The sequence below is a fragment of the Vulpes vulpes genome, chromosome 4 (genome assembly GCF_048418805.1).
Source record: "Vulpes vulpes isolate BD-2025 chromosome 4, VulVul3, whole genome shotgun sequence".
Taxonomy (NCBI): Eukaryota; Metazoa; Chordata; class Mammalia; order Carnivora; family Canidae; genus Vulpes; species Vulpes vulpes.
Genome location: NC_132783.1, coordinates 77,892,021 through 77,906,069, shown reverse-complemented (window position 1 = coordinate 77,906,069; position 14,049 = coordinate 77,892,021). Strand labels below are relative to the sequence as shown.

At 36.1% G+C, this 14,049-nt stretch overlaps 2 protein-coding genes across 7 annotated transcripts in view; one reads left to right on the top strand and one right to left on the bottom strand.

The window, feature by feature from the left end:
* The window catches only part of CTNNA3 (catenin alpha 3), a 1,674,060-nt gene that overhangs the window by 719,145 nt on the left and 940,866 nt on the right, over window positions 1–14,049 (top strand). The gene's annotated exons all lie outside the window — the stretch shown is intronic.
* LRRTM3 (leucine rich repeat transmembrane neuronal 3) overlaps window positions 1–14,049 on the bottom strand; it is a 164,217-nt gene that overhangs the window by 149,232 nt on the left and 936 nt on the right. Inside the window, exon 2 of the mRNA XM_025986732.2 lies at window positions 12,477–14,008. Within this exon, the coding sequence (XP_025842517.1) occupies window positions 12,477–14,008 (1,532 nt within the window). The remainder of the gene's footprint in view (window positions 1–12,476; window positions 14,009–14,049) is intronic.

Genomic DNA, 14,049 nt, shown 5'->3' with positions numbered 1-14,049 from the left:
TTTTTCTTCATTTGCCCCCTCTTTCAGCCACTCTCAGCTCATGAAGCTTGAATTCTGGCTGGCACGGGCAGTGCGGTCAAGGCTGCAGCTGTTTGCATCCCCTCCTCCCATGCTCATCATGAGTTCTGCAAATGAGCCCTGCAGACTGATATTGCGTTCTGCAGTTTATTTGACAAATAGCTTTTGTGGCCTTTGATTCTTCCTATCACTCATAAATTCTGGCAACAGACTGGTTGTTTGTCAGATTCAAATCCCACACATATGAAAGGAAAGAGTTGAAGATTCCTGCATTGAAAGCGGACTCTACCCTTAAGATTTATTTGTAAATTTTACTTAAAACTACTCTGAGAGGAACCTAGGATATCCCCCTGGTCCTGCCTAGCTGCAAATTATTGTATCCTTATGCCATAAATCTTGATAATATGTCTTTTAAAATGTGCCTGAGAAAATGTATTTCATGTTTATAGTGCTGGATTTTAGTGAGTCAAATTGTGTTTGGGCAGTATGTTTGCCTCTTCCAGTTCTGTGTGACACAGGAGTAAAATGGAGACTCTTCGGTCATTCAGCTGCAGATTCTAAGAGAGCCTGTTGTAACTGTGCATTTTAATTAACCGAATCAGCTGAGGAAATGTTGTCTCTCTACTGTGGTGTAGCTGTCTGCCTTGTAAAGTACCTCCCTGGATAAACAGAGGACTTCTATTTCTTAAACTGCCTTTCCCCCATGGTCTTTAAGAGTGTTGGGCTTTTTCTTTTTTTCTTAAATTACAGGTGGAGAAGGTTTAATTAACTCTAAAATGATTCTCTAGCAGACTCGGTTGAATTTTTTTTACAACACTTCGAGCTACCATGTAGTTAGTGTAGGATGCATGCTGTTATCGGAGCACACAGAAACATTTATAAACCTGAATCTGTTTTGTCATATTACCAGAGATGGCATCTGCACTTGGGTACAGTTGAAATACAAATTGAAGATCAAATAGTTTGTTTTTTTTTTTTTAAAAAAACTAATCAGTGGGCTACTGTGAGCTGAGCCAACAAAATGGGAATAATTTAACCATTGATTATTTCTGCACAACACGCTGCTGGATGGTAAAACTGAGTTGACTATGAGAAGATAGTTGTGGTTCTAAGAATTATGTGCAAATCTGACCTCTGGAAATATAATCTGTGAGCTTGGTATTGAAAACTGCTGAATACATCCTAGTGGAAACTTCTGGCCTGTATAATTGGTTATAGGTTAGTTAAGCACTGGGTTCCTTTCATTCTTCTGTCACTCTATGTAGAAGTTTGTAAATCTAAGTAGACTAATGCTAATTTCACAACAGTGGTTTTCCATCTTTTCAAATTATGTGCCCGGGAGCTCAGGACCGTCTACCTTACTGAGACCATGTAGATTCTAGTTCTGAAAATTAAAAACAAAATCCAACCACTTCTTATACTTCTTCCTTTTTGATAAGAATGAGAACAAAAAAAAATTTTTTTAATTTAAGTAACCACTGTGTACACACCTTAGGCAAGAGGGTTATCTGTTAGAGATAAAAAAATGATGCCCTATTTGTAGTGAAACCTTGGAATGGATAACTAAGGGGAGGACTATGAAATGCAGTTCTTGCAAGATCGTTAAAAGTCAATTAAAGTACCTTGGAATTTCGAATAGAAGGTAGGAAAATGGACTGCATAGTTCTCAAAAGTCCTCACAGCTACAAGTTTTTATGACTAAATAAAGGTTTCATTTCAATTCTCTTTTACATATGTTCCAAAAAAATGAATCTGCTCCATTAATGCCAGATTACTGTGGTCCAGAGCCTGAGCATATCTCACATGTAAAGGAATGTTTGAATGCTCTACAAATCTGCCCTGCCTTATAAATCATAATTAAAATATGACTTAAAATATATTAGGGAAGAATGTCATTTCTATTTGTGAAATTCAGTTACTATTTACAAAATTACAGTTCTTCATTTATAGAACTAAACAAAGCTGTTGAATCAAAATCAGTTTTTAAGTCCCGTCTAAATTAAATTATTAGACTGTGTCATTTTAATTACTGCTTTGCCAAGAGATAAAAATCACTAGCATTTTCCTTTTAACCCAGTCAGAAGGTGCACATTTTGGTAGTATAGATTGACTTATAAATAAAAGTCAAGTAGAGAGAAAAATTGAAAGAAACTTCAAGTGGAGATGAGAGAAATGATATACAGTGAAAGGGAGGAAGACAATGAACAGAGGGGAGAGCAGATACCCAGCAAAGTCCTATGTTATCCAATCTGCCCTCTGCATAATCTATGTTCAAGAGATTAAAAAAAAAAAAGATGAGCATCACTAATTCTCAACTCTAAGTTTTGATGTTTGAAGCCTCCAGTTGAATAGTTACTTTGAAAATGTGCATAGTTAGGAAGCCAAAGACCTCTGACTTCCTCTCTATGATAGTGTAGGACGGCCCCTTTGTTTGATTAGAGAGGAGAGGCCTTGGAAAGTATTGAAGACAGAAGCTTTGTGGAACTGTGGAGAAGATGAGCAGACACCCAACCTAATGAGAACAGGATCTTTCCCAAGAGGCAGTGGACAAAGAGAGGTCACAGATACATGGCATTTACAACAAAAGTTGATTACTCAGCCTCCACTAAAGCCAAGATGTATTCATATTTAGAATTAAATATTCTTTGTCTCACATTTTTTTTAGCTCTTAGTCACTTTAACGTATCACCTAAATTTTCCATATCCTTGGTAATTATCAAAGGAAAATCATTGGTAGATTATTCACAACATAAATGCAGTTTAAATCAGCACATGATTCTTAAAAACTATATTTATATAAGAATAATTATTGAAACCAGTTAAATGGTAAATAAGGCTGTGATATGAAAATGTACATATTAAATAAAAACACAGGATGTATATGTAGATAAATGTATATGTAAATAAATGTAAGGCCAGCAATAACCTTATCATAATTACCAGAAGATCAATTCAATAGATATCTCTCATGAATAAAAGACTGTACCAGTCACCACTGGTAGAAGAAAGATTTAAAAAAAATAGTTCATTTCCTCAAAAGGGTATACAGACACATTAATAACTCTAACACAAGACAACTGGTGATGTAGTCTCCAACAGGGATATGAAATACCATGTTAAACAGGGAAGGGCAGTATTCAGAAGACTTCTAAAATGAGTGGGATTTGAATTGGATCTATTGTAGAAAAGCTCAGAGATTGATAGGAGGACTTGGAAAGGAAGAAAGTCATTCCCCACAAAGGAAATAGCTTGAGCAAAAGCACAGAGATAGGAAAGCACACACTACTTCAAGAATTGGCCAATGCTAAAGCATGGGAAATGGCATGGAAATAAAGATAGAGATGCATTTGACCTTTGTTGGGAGATTTAGGATATTAGTTTTATATACTATATTACTCTTTAGTATCAACCATGTGCTTAGATGCCCCTGAGCAATTTAGATTCTAATTCTTGAAAGTTTGCCAGGTATCTCTTATTCCATGTAAAAATAGATACTGGCATACAACTGTTAAAGCACGCTATCGCACTGAAATTCTTAGCAGTTAGAGCTAATGAAGGGAAAGAGGAGGTTACTATTACGTGCCAAACTTTGTATCAAGTGATTTTACCTATGTCATCTCATTTAATAATATAGGATCTTTATGATCCTATATGAGTATTAAAGAATACATGCAGTGTGCCAAAAGAGAGTACATAAAAATATTCAAGAAATGCTGATTCCTTTGCCCTCTTGCAACAATCAGGTGATGATTATATTGTATTTCACATTTTTTTTTAAGATGAAGAAACTAAGACTCAAGATTTTGCAGTTATTAAGTCTCAGAACCAGAATCAAGACTGGCTTTTCCTGGATCTGTCACCCAAGTTCTTTCTAGTGTGCATGTTGTCTGTCAGTGGAGAAATACTAAGCCTATGTATAATGGCAACTTACTGATGATATTTCTCAAATTACAGTTACTGGATGAAACCTAGATTATTTGCTCTACCTTGGTTTCTTTGGTAAGGCTGACCCATGTTTCAGAAAAATACAAAGGTATTGATATCAGATGATTTCAGAGGTGCTTGCAAAGCATTTGTCCCCAGAAGTACTTTCCCCAACTCTCCTGGTTATGCTTGATCTTATATATGACTCTCTCACATTTAGCTAAAGGTTTTTAACCCTATTGAAATGTCAGTTGCCTCAGAAGGGACAATAATATTGGTCTAGATCTAGATCTAGGAATAGATATTTGGTAAGGAGTAAGGAACAGAGTCTTGGGTATCATTGGATAGGGGGATTTTAGTGTGGATAATCCTTCTAAATGGAGAAAAGGCATGGGAATGGGAGACTGGAAAGAAAGGAGGCACATACCCTAGATTTGGCTAGATTGTACTCTAGTGACAAATTAAGTCTGTCTGATTGCTCCAACCATAAAACTGATAAATTTCCCAGTGACTTCTGATCATATCAAAATTTGAATGGGCACTCTAGAAAAGCAGGCAAAGTGGTCCACTTGGACTGGGAAAAGATATGTAGGCAGAAAACCAAACCAAATCAAAACAACCAAAAAACAAACAAAACCTCTTTCTTAGAAATGGGAAAGTGGAAGGAAGGTGAAGCTTAAGTTTAAGACTATGGTGGTAAACTTTCCACCATATGGAGTTAATCAGATATCATGAAAGCAAAATACAGGATGCTCATCATATATGATTATTTTTTAAGATATAATAAGCAAGATATAATTTGAGCTTTGTACTCTATTTTTTTTTATCTACCTTGATCTTTTCTTTTTAATTTACAGCTAGCTTAAAGCTTTTGCATTTTAGTGTAAACTAATAAAGACCCTACACATCTCTGTGTATTAGACCATAAAAACAACCAAAGTGAAGCCCATAAAAATATATGTAGATTTTTACATTGTACTATTCAATCCTCCCTGTAAAAGTCCATAGGACTAAGTGCATGCTGCCTTTTAATGGCATGAGATGGGCTGAACTGGGCGCCACAGGCTGGAAGAATATGATGTAGATTAGAATTTAGTGAGCAGAGGGATATTCCAATCACTGGATATTGTTTCCAAATAGGAATTGAAGATATATAATTTGGCTAAAGAAACCTGTGTGGGTGAGGTATGAATTATTTTAGGGCAGTTCTATAAAGAAATGACAAGGTATACGATTAATGGATGAAGCTTTTAGGAAAACAAGAGTCAATCTAAGGACTCTTCTTACATTAAAAACAAATAAACAGACAAAAAGCCCTACATACCCACTCCTGGCACACAAGGACTTGATTATACAAAAATACATACACTTTGTAATGAACATGATTTGTCACCTTATAGGATGGATAAGAATTTTCTTTCTAAGCATCTACAAACATTCCTAACTTATTGGAAAAGACAAAATTAAACAGATCGTTAATTATTCTATTTTCACCATCATTCAGTGATGTTACCTAACCTTCCATTGGATAAACAGCAGTACCTTAACCAAATAGTTATGCCTTTTACACTTCAAAATTTTTGTAACAATTGTGCAAAACCCCTCTCATAAATCAATGAGTACAAGCCAACATTGATCCTAAAGAGATGAGTTAGCTTTTAAACTCCTTGAAGAGTTTTCACTGTTGTGATCTTATCACAGGTGTATCAGAATTTTTAAAGTCACTCTACTATTTCAGCCTCAACATGATATACTCTACAAGTTTTCTTTAAATATTCTTGTGAGATTCTGGTTGATTGCTTCAAGTTGGGGAGGGGTAAGCATATTCCTTCTTTCAGAGTGTATAACAGATCAATATTAATGATAAGAAACAGTTTTTAGCTACTGCTAAAACCATAAAACCATAAAACTTGCGAGAACCACTGAGTTGAATTCTTGGCTTCAATAGTAATATTGTTTACTGTACTATAGCCTTATTGTCTAAGGACATTTTCTTTTACCCTCGCTTCATTAATAAATTTGAACCCCAAGAGTGCTGAATAAGGATTTATATTTAGTTGAAGTCCTTTGCTCTTCAGTGACAACATGTATTTTATTCCCTGGATAGATGTAATTAGTGTGATATAGTTTTAACAGAAATTGCCTTTGCTAAATGTAGTATTTGCCTTATCATTTTATATGTGAGGCCCCCCAAATTTGCATTTTATCCCTGAGGAGACAAAATTCTGGCTGTTGGTGTAAGTGTTTTTGATTGATAAAAATGTAGTTGGACACTGCTGTATATAAAGTCCTGTATTTTGTTTACTGGGAGTTAATTAAGAAGAAAAATAGTAGACTTTAATACTTTGCTAGCCTGTGACTCAACTATATTTCTTCTTTTTTCCATTGAAAATCAGAGATATTAAAGAGGTGATTTGTAGTCTGTAGAGGAAAGAGAGAGGGTCAGCCAGACTTAAATTTTGTTTTATAGTTGTTGTTTGTTTGTTTTTTAAAATTAGAGATAGACTACTTTTTTGAGATGACCACATTGTGTTGTTTTATATAAGGGACGACTTTTTTGTGATATAGAATAATTTTTTTGTGTGCATGAAGTAGGGAATAATTTAAGGGTAGGAGAAAGGTATAAAGGAAATTTCTTTTTGGGGTGGGGAGTGGGAACCCCTGAAAAATAAAGAAAATATTGAGAATTGTCAAAAAGTTATCAATTTTCATTACAATATTTGCTGGATAAGATAAGAGAAGCTCTTTTACTTTTCAATAAAATGGATTATTATTGCTTATAGGGTTTTGCCATTAGGAAGTATAGTTGCAAAATAGATTGCCTCTGCTTGATTTTACACTGTGGCTCAGAGTGTCTGTTTTCCTGGAATTTTTCTCACATATTCAGGAGACCCAACTCAAGAACACTTGCCAATAATTCTATGAAGGTTAACCAGCATAAAATTTACAAATATTTTTTTCTTCTGAAAAAACATCAGCTTCTCTCTGTTCTTCAGAGATTTCATAGAAATTTAGTTGTCAAAGAGGAACAGTTTCTCTACTTAAATTATAAGAATTTTGGAAACACATATACATCACATTTGGTAAGACAAGCTACAGAAGTCAAGATTTGTGATTACATTGGTCTTTTCTTTATGAAAGGCTAACAAAGAAAAGTATTTAATTTGCCTAAGGGAATAGATTATTACTCATAAAAAAAAGCCTTTGTATTTTTATGCTTTTTTAAAAATCCAGTAATTTTCAATGACAATAATTGATAGAGTCAATAGCAATTTCTATATAGGAAAAGACTTTGTATAGTTTTTCTTTGGGGGAAAAAAGAAACAAATTAAATATCATGTGATTGATACCTGGAATCTATGCTAATCCCACTATAATATGTTATGAGCAATTACTTTTATACAATAATGATGTCATCTTGCCAGAAAATGTTATATGTATAAAGTATAAAGACAACAAGTACTCAAAATATTGATACTAGAAAGGGGATAGACAATTAACCTATGTTGATTGAATGTCCTCAGTTTTTAATGACCTGATTCGGGACATAATTAGGATTTTTATTTAGTTTGATAAGCTTTTGCTTCAATATTCTCTGGTTGGTATCTTTATGTCTATTGTACATTGCGATCATTACTGATAAACTAGACTCTGATAATATGGGGTAGAAGAAACTGTGTTTTTATGAAACTAAAGATCAAAAACAAATTAAGTTCTAGATTCACTGCCAAGTCTCAGAATTTGTATTAATGTAAAATGGATTTGTTCTTCTTTAACACAGAGGTTAGTGATGTCTTTTGACCCAGGCAAGACACAGAGCACCATCAACTACAGCTGAATATCTCACTAAGTACTCTTTGAAAAGAATAGATTTTTGCCATTTGAGAGTTAACAAAATATTTCTCAAATTTTGTTCTCCAAATAACCACGTGAAGTCAATAATACACGCCCATCTTACAGATAGGGAACTTAAAGTTCAAAAAGCTAAGAAATTTTCCTGAAATCATTAGTTAGCAAATGTAGAGAAACTTGAATCTAAGGCCCATACTCTTATCATAGATGGCTGTGATATTTTCCTCAAATAAAAAAGAACAGTAAACTATGTTTATGTAGATTTTCTCTGTAGTATTTCTATTTTATTCTACGTAGCTATGCAAAAAGTCACCATTTTGTAGACTAAGCAAAATTTGGATCTAATTCTGTAAGCTATTATAATTTGATTAGGTAAACTCACTTTCACCTATTATTTTTTAACTAGTTTTCAAGAGTCATTTAATATGAACTATTTAACTTCCATCAGTTCTGTTTCTCTTACAATTGTAATTCACATTTACTGATATTATTGTTCATGTTCACAGTTTCTTCCAACTGTGTCTAATTTTTAACGTAGGTAGATAAGAGAGAACCAGTACAGAAAAACTCCGTGGGCTTACTGCAGATCCAGATACCAATGAGAATCCAGGGAAAAGGGAATAGAAGAAACAACACAGTTTCTGAGTTTTTCATTTCTCATGGCTCAATTCTCATTTGTCATATCTAGAACTCATTTTGTCTTAGGCTTCATGGCTGGATGTTTGTTTCTGATGCTAGTCTAATCCACACATTAAATAAACTATTTAAATTCTCTTCTTGGTAAATGTCAAGGGAAGAGAGGAGATTTCATGCACCTACAACATCCTAAAATCCCTTGCCAAATCTATGAATCTGACTCTGCATTATCCTTCCCCAGAAGGAAAGCATAATTTCATTATCCATGAATCATCACCTCTTAGACTATAACATCATTGTCAGAGAGCCTAATAGAACCAGTGTTCAGCTGGCTGAGAAGGGGGAGGGTTGCGGAAAGCACTGGGGCAAAGCACAGGTCACTGGCATGATCAAGACACTGGAGGGTTCTAGAGCAGAAAAGGAGGCCTCCCTCATCTGATAGCTCTGACATTCCTAGTGACTGGTAAATAACTGATGCTGGTTCTTTCAATATTAATATTGAAATTTGTCTTCCCTAATCTAAATTACATTGTATTTCAGTTTCCTGCCTATGGAAAATGTTGACGCATTTAATGAAACTTGCAGAGCATCTGGCTAAAATTGATGAGTGAAAATACTTTAAAGAATTTCTTATCTATTAGTACATTTTTACTCGCTCTTCATCTATGAACACTTATTTCTTCTAGCCCTAAGTGCCAGTTCTGTGGCCTCTCTCTGGGCTAATTACTAAGTAAGTCCATATGTAAAATATAACTTAAACAATCACACTAGAATTATATTTCCCAGGGATTTGAATTAAATAAAATGCAAGTCTGATACACAGATCAAAAAATATATGTTGTAAATCATGTTTACATAAGGATTTGGGACTAGAAAAACCGGAGGCGTATAAATAGCTGTGGTTAGTATAACCAGCCACTGGAGGTCACTGCCGCTCCACAGAAATACAGTTTATTGCCTGTCTACTTAGTTGACTCACCAAATCAAGTAAAAAATGGTTTAAATTCTTTGACAAAATGTAATGTCAACATTCTTGGAAAATATAAACTCATTTAAAAGGAATATATCTTGTGTAAGTATTGCTTAGAAAACTATGGCACTGGGACTATTAAAGCTGTGCTGCAATAGCACTCTGGGCACTGAGGCTCATAAAAATGGGGGGAAAAAACCCATGCAGTTCAGTCACTAAACTGCATTTCTTCTCTCTCTGGTAAAGCATTCAAAGTACTGACTGAGTTCTTTCTAAGCCGATGCATCTGTGTTGTATAGTTCAATAGGTCAGGCTGGTTTTGTAACTGTTGTCACCTTTGAGGGAAGCCAGATACTTCATGTAAATTTGGAACAGATAATGGAATATCAATTACATTGCTCTAATATGCAATGAGTGTGAAATATATAATGAAAATAGACTTACAGTATGTAGTTCAGAAAGTGCTGTGGGGTGGGGGTGAAGACAACAACTTTTGAACAGGAGAACACTGACCAGTTGGATTTGTTAAATTTAAAATGGTGAACTAGTTATTGTTTAACCTATAAGAATTATCTATCTGTGATTGGAAGATCCTGAGAAATAGAGAAGCTTCATTCCCAAAGTTGGTGGGGGGAATCTTTTTAAAAAAAATTTCATGTCCTGAATTAAAATAACTTTTATAATCTAAGGAATTTTATTTTGATTATATGATTAAACTTATAAATAAAGCTAGGCATTAAAAAATGACCAGCCTTTAAAATGTTGGTCATTCATTTAATATTACACATGAAGTAGCTTTGAATTTAAGAAACACTTTCAATACAGCAAACGTATTTTATATATGCCGGTAGGATCCCAACAATGAGAACTGCAAGAATTCAAAAATATAAGTATAAATATCCCTTGCCTAAGTTTATTTGGTGCATGACAATTGAGGCAGAAGGTCAAGTCAAAGAATAGAAATGGGCTTTTTCACTTTAACACTGCATTTAATTAATACAACCATCTTTAGTACAGATAAAAATGAGGCTGATCAGAGAAATTTTCTTTTTGAGATGGAATATATATTTAGTGACATTTTATGAAAAATGAAAAATTACAACTTCAGTGAAAAACATCACAGTAGGCTCAGTCATCCAGTTCATAGTACTGTAAGGAAGTATCTGCGTTATTAATGAATTGGGAATCTGTGACTATTTACCATTAATAAATATACATTCAACAATTATTCATGGGTAAATATATTGTAGCTATGATGCTTTTCTGAACTGGCATCTCTTTTAAAGATTTAATCAAAATCAAAGTGCCTTGAGAAATCCACTTTAAATACCCCCTTTCCTTTATTGCTTATAAAAGTATGATTTTTTTTTATGATCTGGCTTCCTTGCAATTATATTTCATGGTGACTTGCCTAGATTTTTCCTCTCAGCATATGAAAAGCCTCCAAACTATATAAAAATGCTGGTTAAAAAAATAGCCATTCACTTTTCTTTTTTGCTGCAGTGATTTTGTTTTGGAAGAACAGGGATGTGGTTAAAGATGTGGGGCTTGGCAAGCCAAATTAAACGAAACAGACTGTTTCAATTTCTGATTTTTGTTCCTGTAACAGGATTGTTCATTTTGGAGGATGAGAGAGGATACAATACAGACCAAAGACATTTTTCTAAATCTTATTGAAGTGTGCTCAAAGTTACTGAGATACAGAAGGTATGATATTTGTGCTGCAGTCAATAAACTTTCACCTACGACATAAAAACATGCATGCAGCTTGCAGATTGCCAACAGGGTCTGTACAGAATCATACTGATGGATGAGTTCACAATACAGATGAACATAGGGACACTGTAACATCAGTAATAGAAAAGCAAAAGACAACTGCCATGGAGTTGGTCTTTTTCCCTCTAAGATTTATTTTATACATTTATTAAGGTGTTATTGAAATCATTCTTTTCAATGAAGCTTTTGGTGGAACACATGTCTTGGAATGTGTTCTCTGTATGCCTCTGAATGAAGTGTCAGTCATTAGGGGACTAGCGTGTGCAGGGCACATCATGGAATGCAACAGGACAGCCTGACAAATCCCAGACAGAAGAACAGACAGAGCTAAAGATGCCACTCACTACATTAGAGTCCCTAAAGAGCTGGAAAGAAATTCCGGTAAGCTCCCAACCATAGGCAAACAGCAAGCTGCCTTCCCATTTGCAAGCCTCATCTCTGAAAACTCCCTAAGGTGAGGAACAGTGAAGAAATCTGCCTCCTCAAATTTGCTTCTCGGTTATTTAATTAATTTATTTAGGCTGAATAACGGGCTAGGAGAAACTGACAGTGTGAAACCTCTATAGCTCGATTTTACAGGGATGGATTTCAGAGACAAGGCGTTCAAGTCTAAAACTTTGTATTTTTACCATCTCACATTTTTCAGTTGTGTATTTGCAGCATTTTAACCCTTCAACACTTTTCCGTGGGCTCGCTTTACTGAAATTCAAACACCTCTGGAAATTGCCCATGGTGTTTCTTTAACCCAGCACCATCTTTTGATAGTTTCCTGCAATTTTCTTTTTAAGCCAGACAATGTTTTAAGGCTCTGTCTCTTAAGTGTTCCCGTAATCAAGCATTCTCCTAGAATCAGTTCCAGCTCCCAGTACCTGGGCTCATTCACTTTTTCCTCGATTTGCCAATGAACAGCAAACCTTCTAAAACTAGAAGATTTGGTCCCACCAGAAGAGAAATAACAGCAGCTGTGGGGGATTACTTATGAAAGAAGTTTTATCTTGAAACAAGTGAGATATTAATGCGATCAATAAAGAGTCTTATACAATAGGCATTATCCCTAAACCAGAGTTTGAGCTTTGCTTTGATTGTGGCATTTAAATTTCAATGGGTTGATTATGTATGAGAGGAAAATGACCAGTATTATGAGTGTACTAAAACGGACTGGGAAGGACCTTGCCAGCAAAGTGAGAGAGAGAGAGGGAATGGGAGGGGGGCACCACGTTCCCTTTATAGTCACCAGAGTTCAATAAAGCACCACTTATTTCCCAGCTTTTAAGAGCGCTTTTAGCACAATGGTTCATACCTCACACTCCCTGGAGCCTGATTTGTTATAGGTGCAGGGTCCCGTCCCATTCAGCAGCATCTCGCTGGTCTCCGTGTTGGTGGGCTTATAATCTACATAAAATTCCTGGGTGCTGGGAGTCATTTGCTTTAGGGACTGTCTTTTCTTTTTCCGGTGCCTTCGCATGAGGGAGCGCTGCTGCAGCTGCTTCATGCTTGCAGGGTACCGCTTCCATGACACGTAGATAACGAGCAGGATGACGAGCACGGACAGGAAAAGGGCCACGCTCCCTGCGATGATTTTATGGAAAGAGATATGCTCGGTGTCAGCATCGGTCTCTGGGCCAGGCTCCGTGGCTCCCACCGTGGGGGGCAGAGGGGGCTTGCTCTCATGCTTCGGCCTGGGGAGCTTAGGCTTAAATGTCGGCTTCGGAAGAGCCCTGGCCAGATCAAACCTCTCCGTGGTACTTTTGCCACAGATGCTGTAATTCTTCACCGCATCCATCACATTTACTCCTTGCAGCTCTTTGGGACTGGCACAGATAATTGTATTCTCCCTCAGACCTTTAAAACTTTTCAGCCAGTTTACCAGGGAGCAAATGTTTCTGCTGCATTCCCATATATTCCCAGCAAGACTGATGTCATTGAGAGATATCCAAGAATCCAAAATCTCTTGACCAATAAATGTAAGCTTATTGGAATCCAGGTTGAGGCGCTGCAGGTTTGGGACACACTGGAAAACACTAGGTCCACTAAAAGCTTCAATCTCATTGCCTGATAAATCAAGCCTTTGTAATGAGCTCCAGGTCCAGGACATGGTCTGTCCTATGACACTGATTTTATTCCACTGCAAGTAAAGGTTCTGTAGGCTCACCAACCTTGGAAAAAGGGCCAGGTTGAGCTTAGAAAATTGATTGTGCTCCAGGTGAAGTTCTTTGAGTCTGATCATGCCAGCAAAGACATTCCTGGCTAAACTTCGGATCCGGTTGTATCCCAGGTCCAAAAGTTCCAGATTGCGGCAGTCTTGGAATATTCGCACAGGGATGGTTCTCAGGGAGTTAGACCGTAAATGTAAACTCAGCAGCTTCCGCAAGCCCCGAAACTGCTCAGATCCCAGAGAATGCAGCTGATTATAGGACAGATCCAAGTTCCGTAAATTTGTCACAGGTCTGAAGGTATTGTTGAGAAAATAGGAGATTCTGTTGGAACTCAGAATCAACTCTTTGAGTCTGCGTATTCCATTAAAAGCATTCTCATCAATATTGCTGATATGATTATGGTCAAGGTACAGCCAGGTGAGCTGATTGAGCCCTTTAAATTGATTATACTTAAGTTTTTGAAGGCTGTTATAGCGAAGGGACAAACCTAAGCAACCAGCAGATATACTTGAGGGTATCTCCTGTAATTTCTGAGATTCACAATATACCATTTTGCCTTCACACCTACAGCCCTTAGGGCATCCTCGTTCGGCAGAAGAAAGCATTGTCAGTAAGACTGTGGGGGCTATAATCAGTGCTACAGCTGATCCGCTCAGTAGCCTAATTACATTGAAACCTGGAAATAAAAACAACTTAGAAAAGTTATCCCCCCAAAAA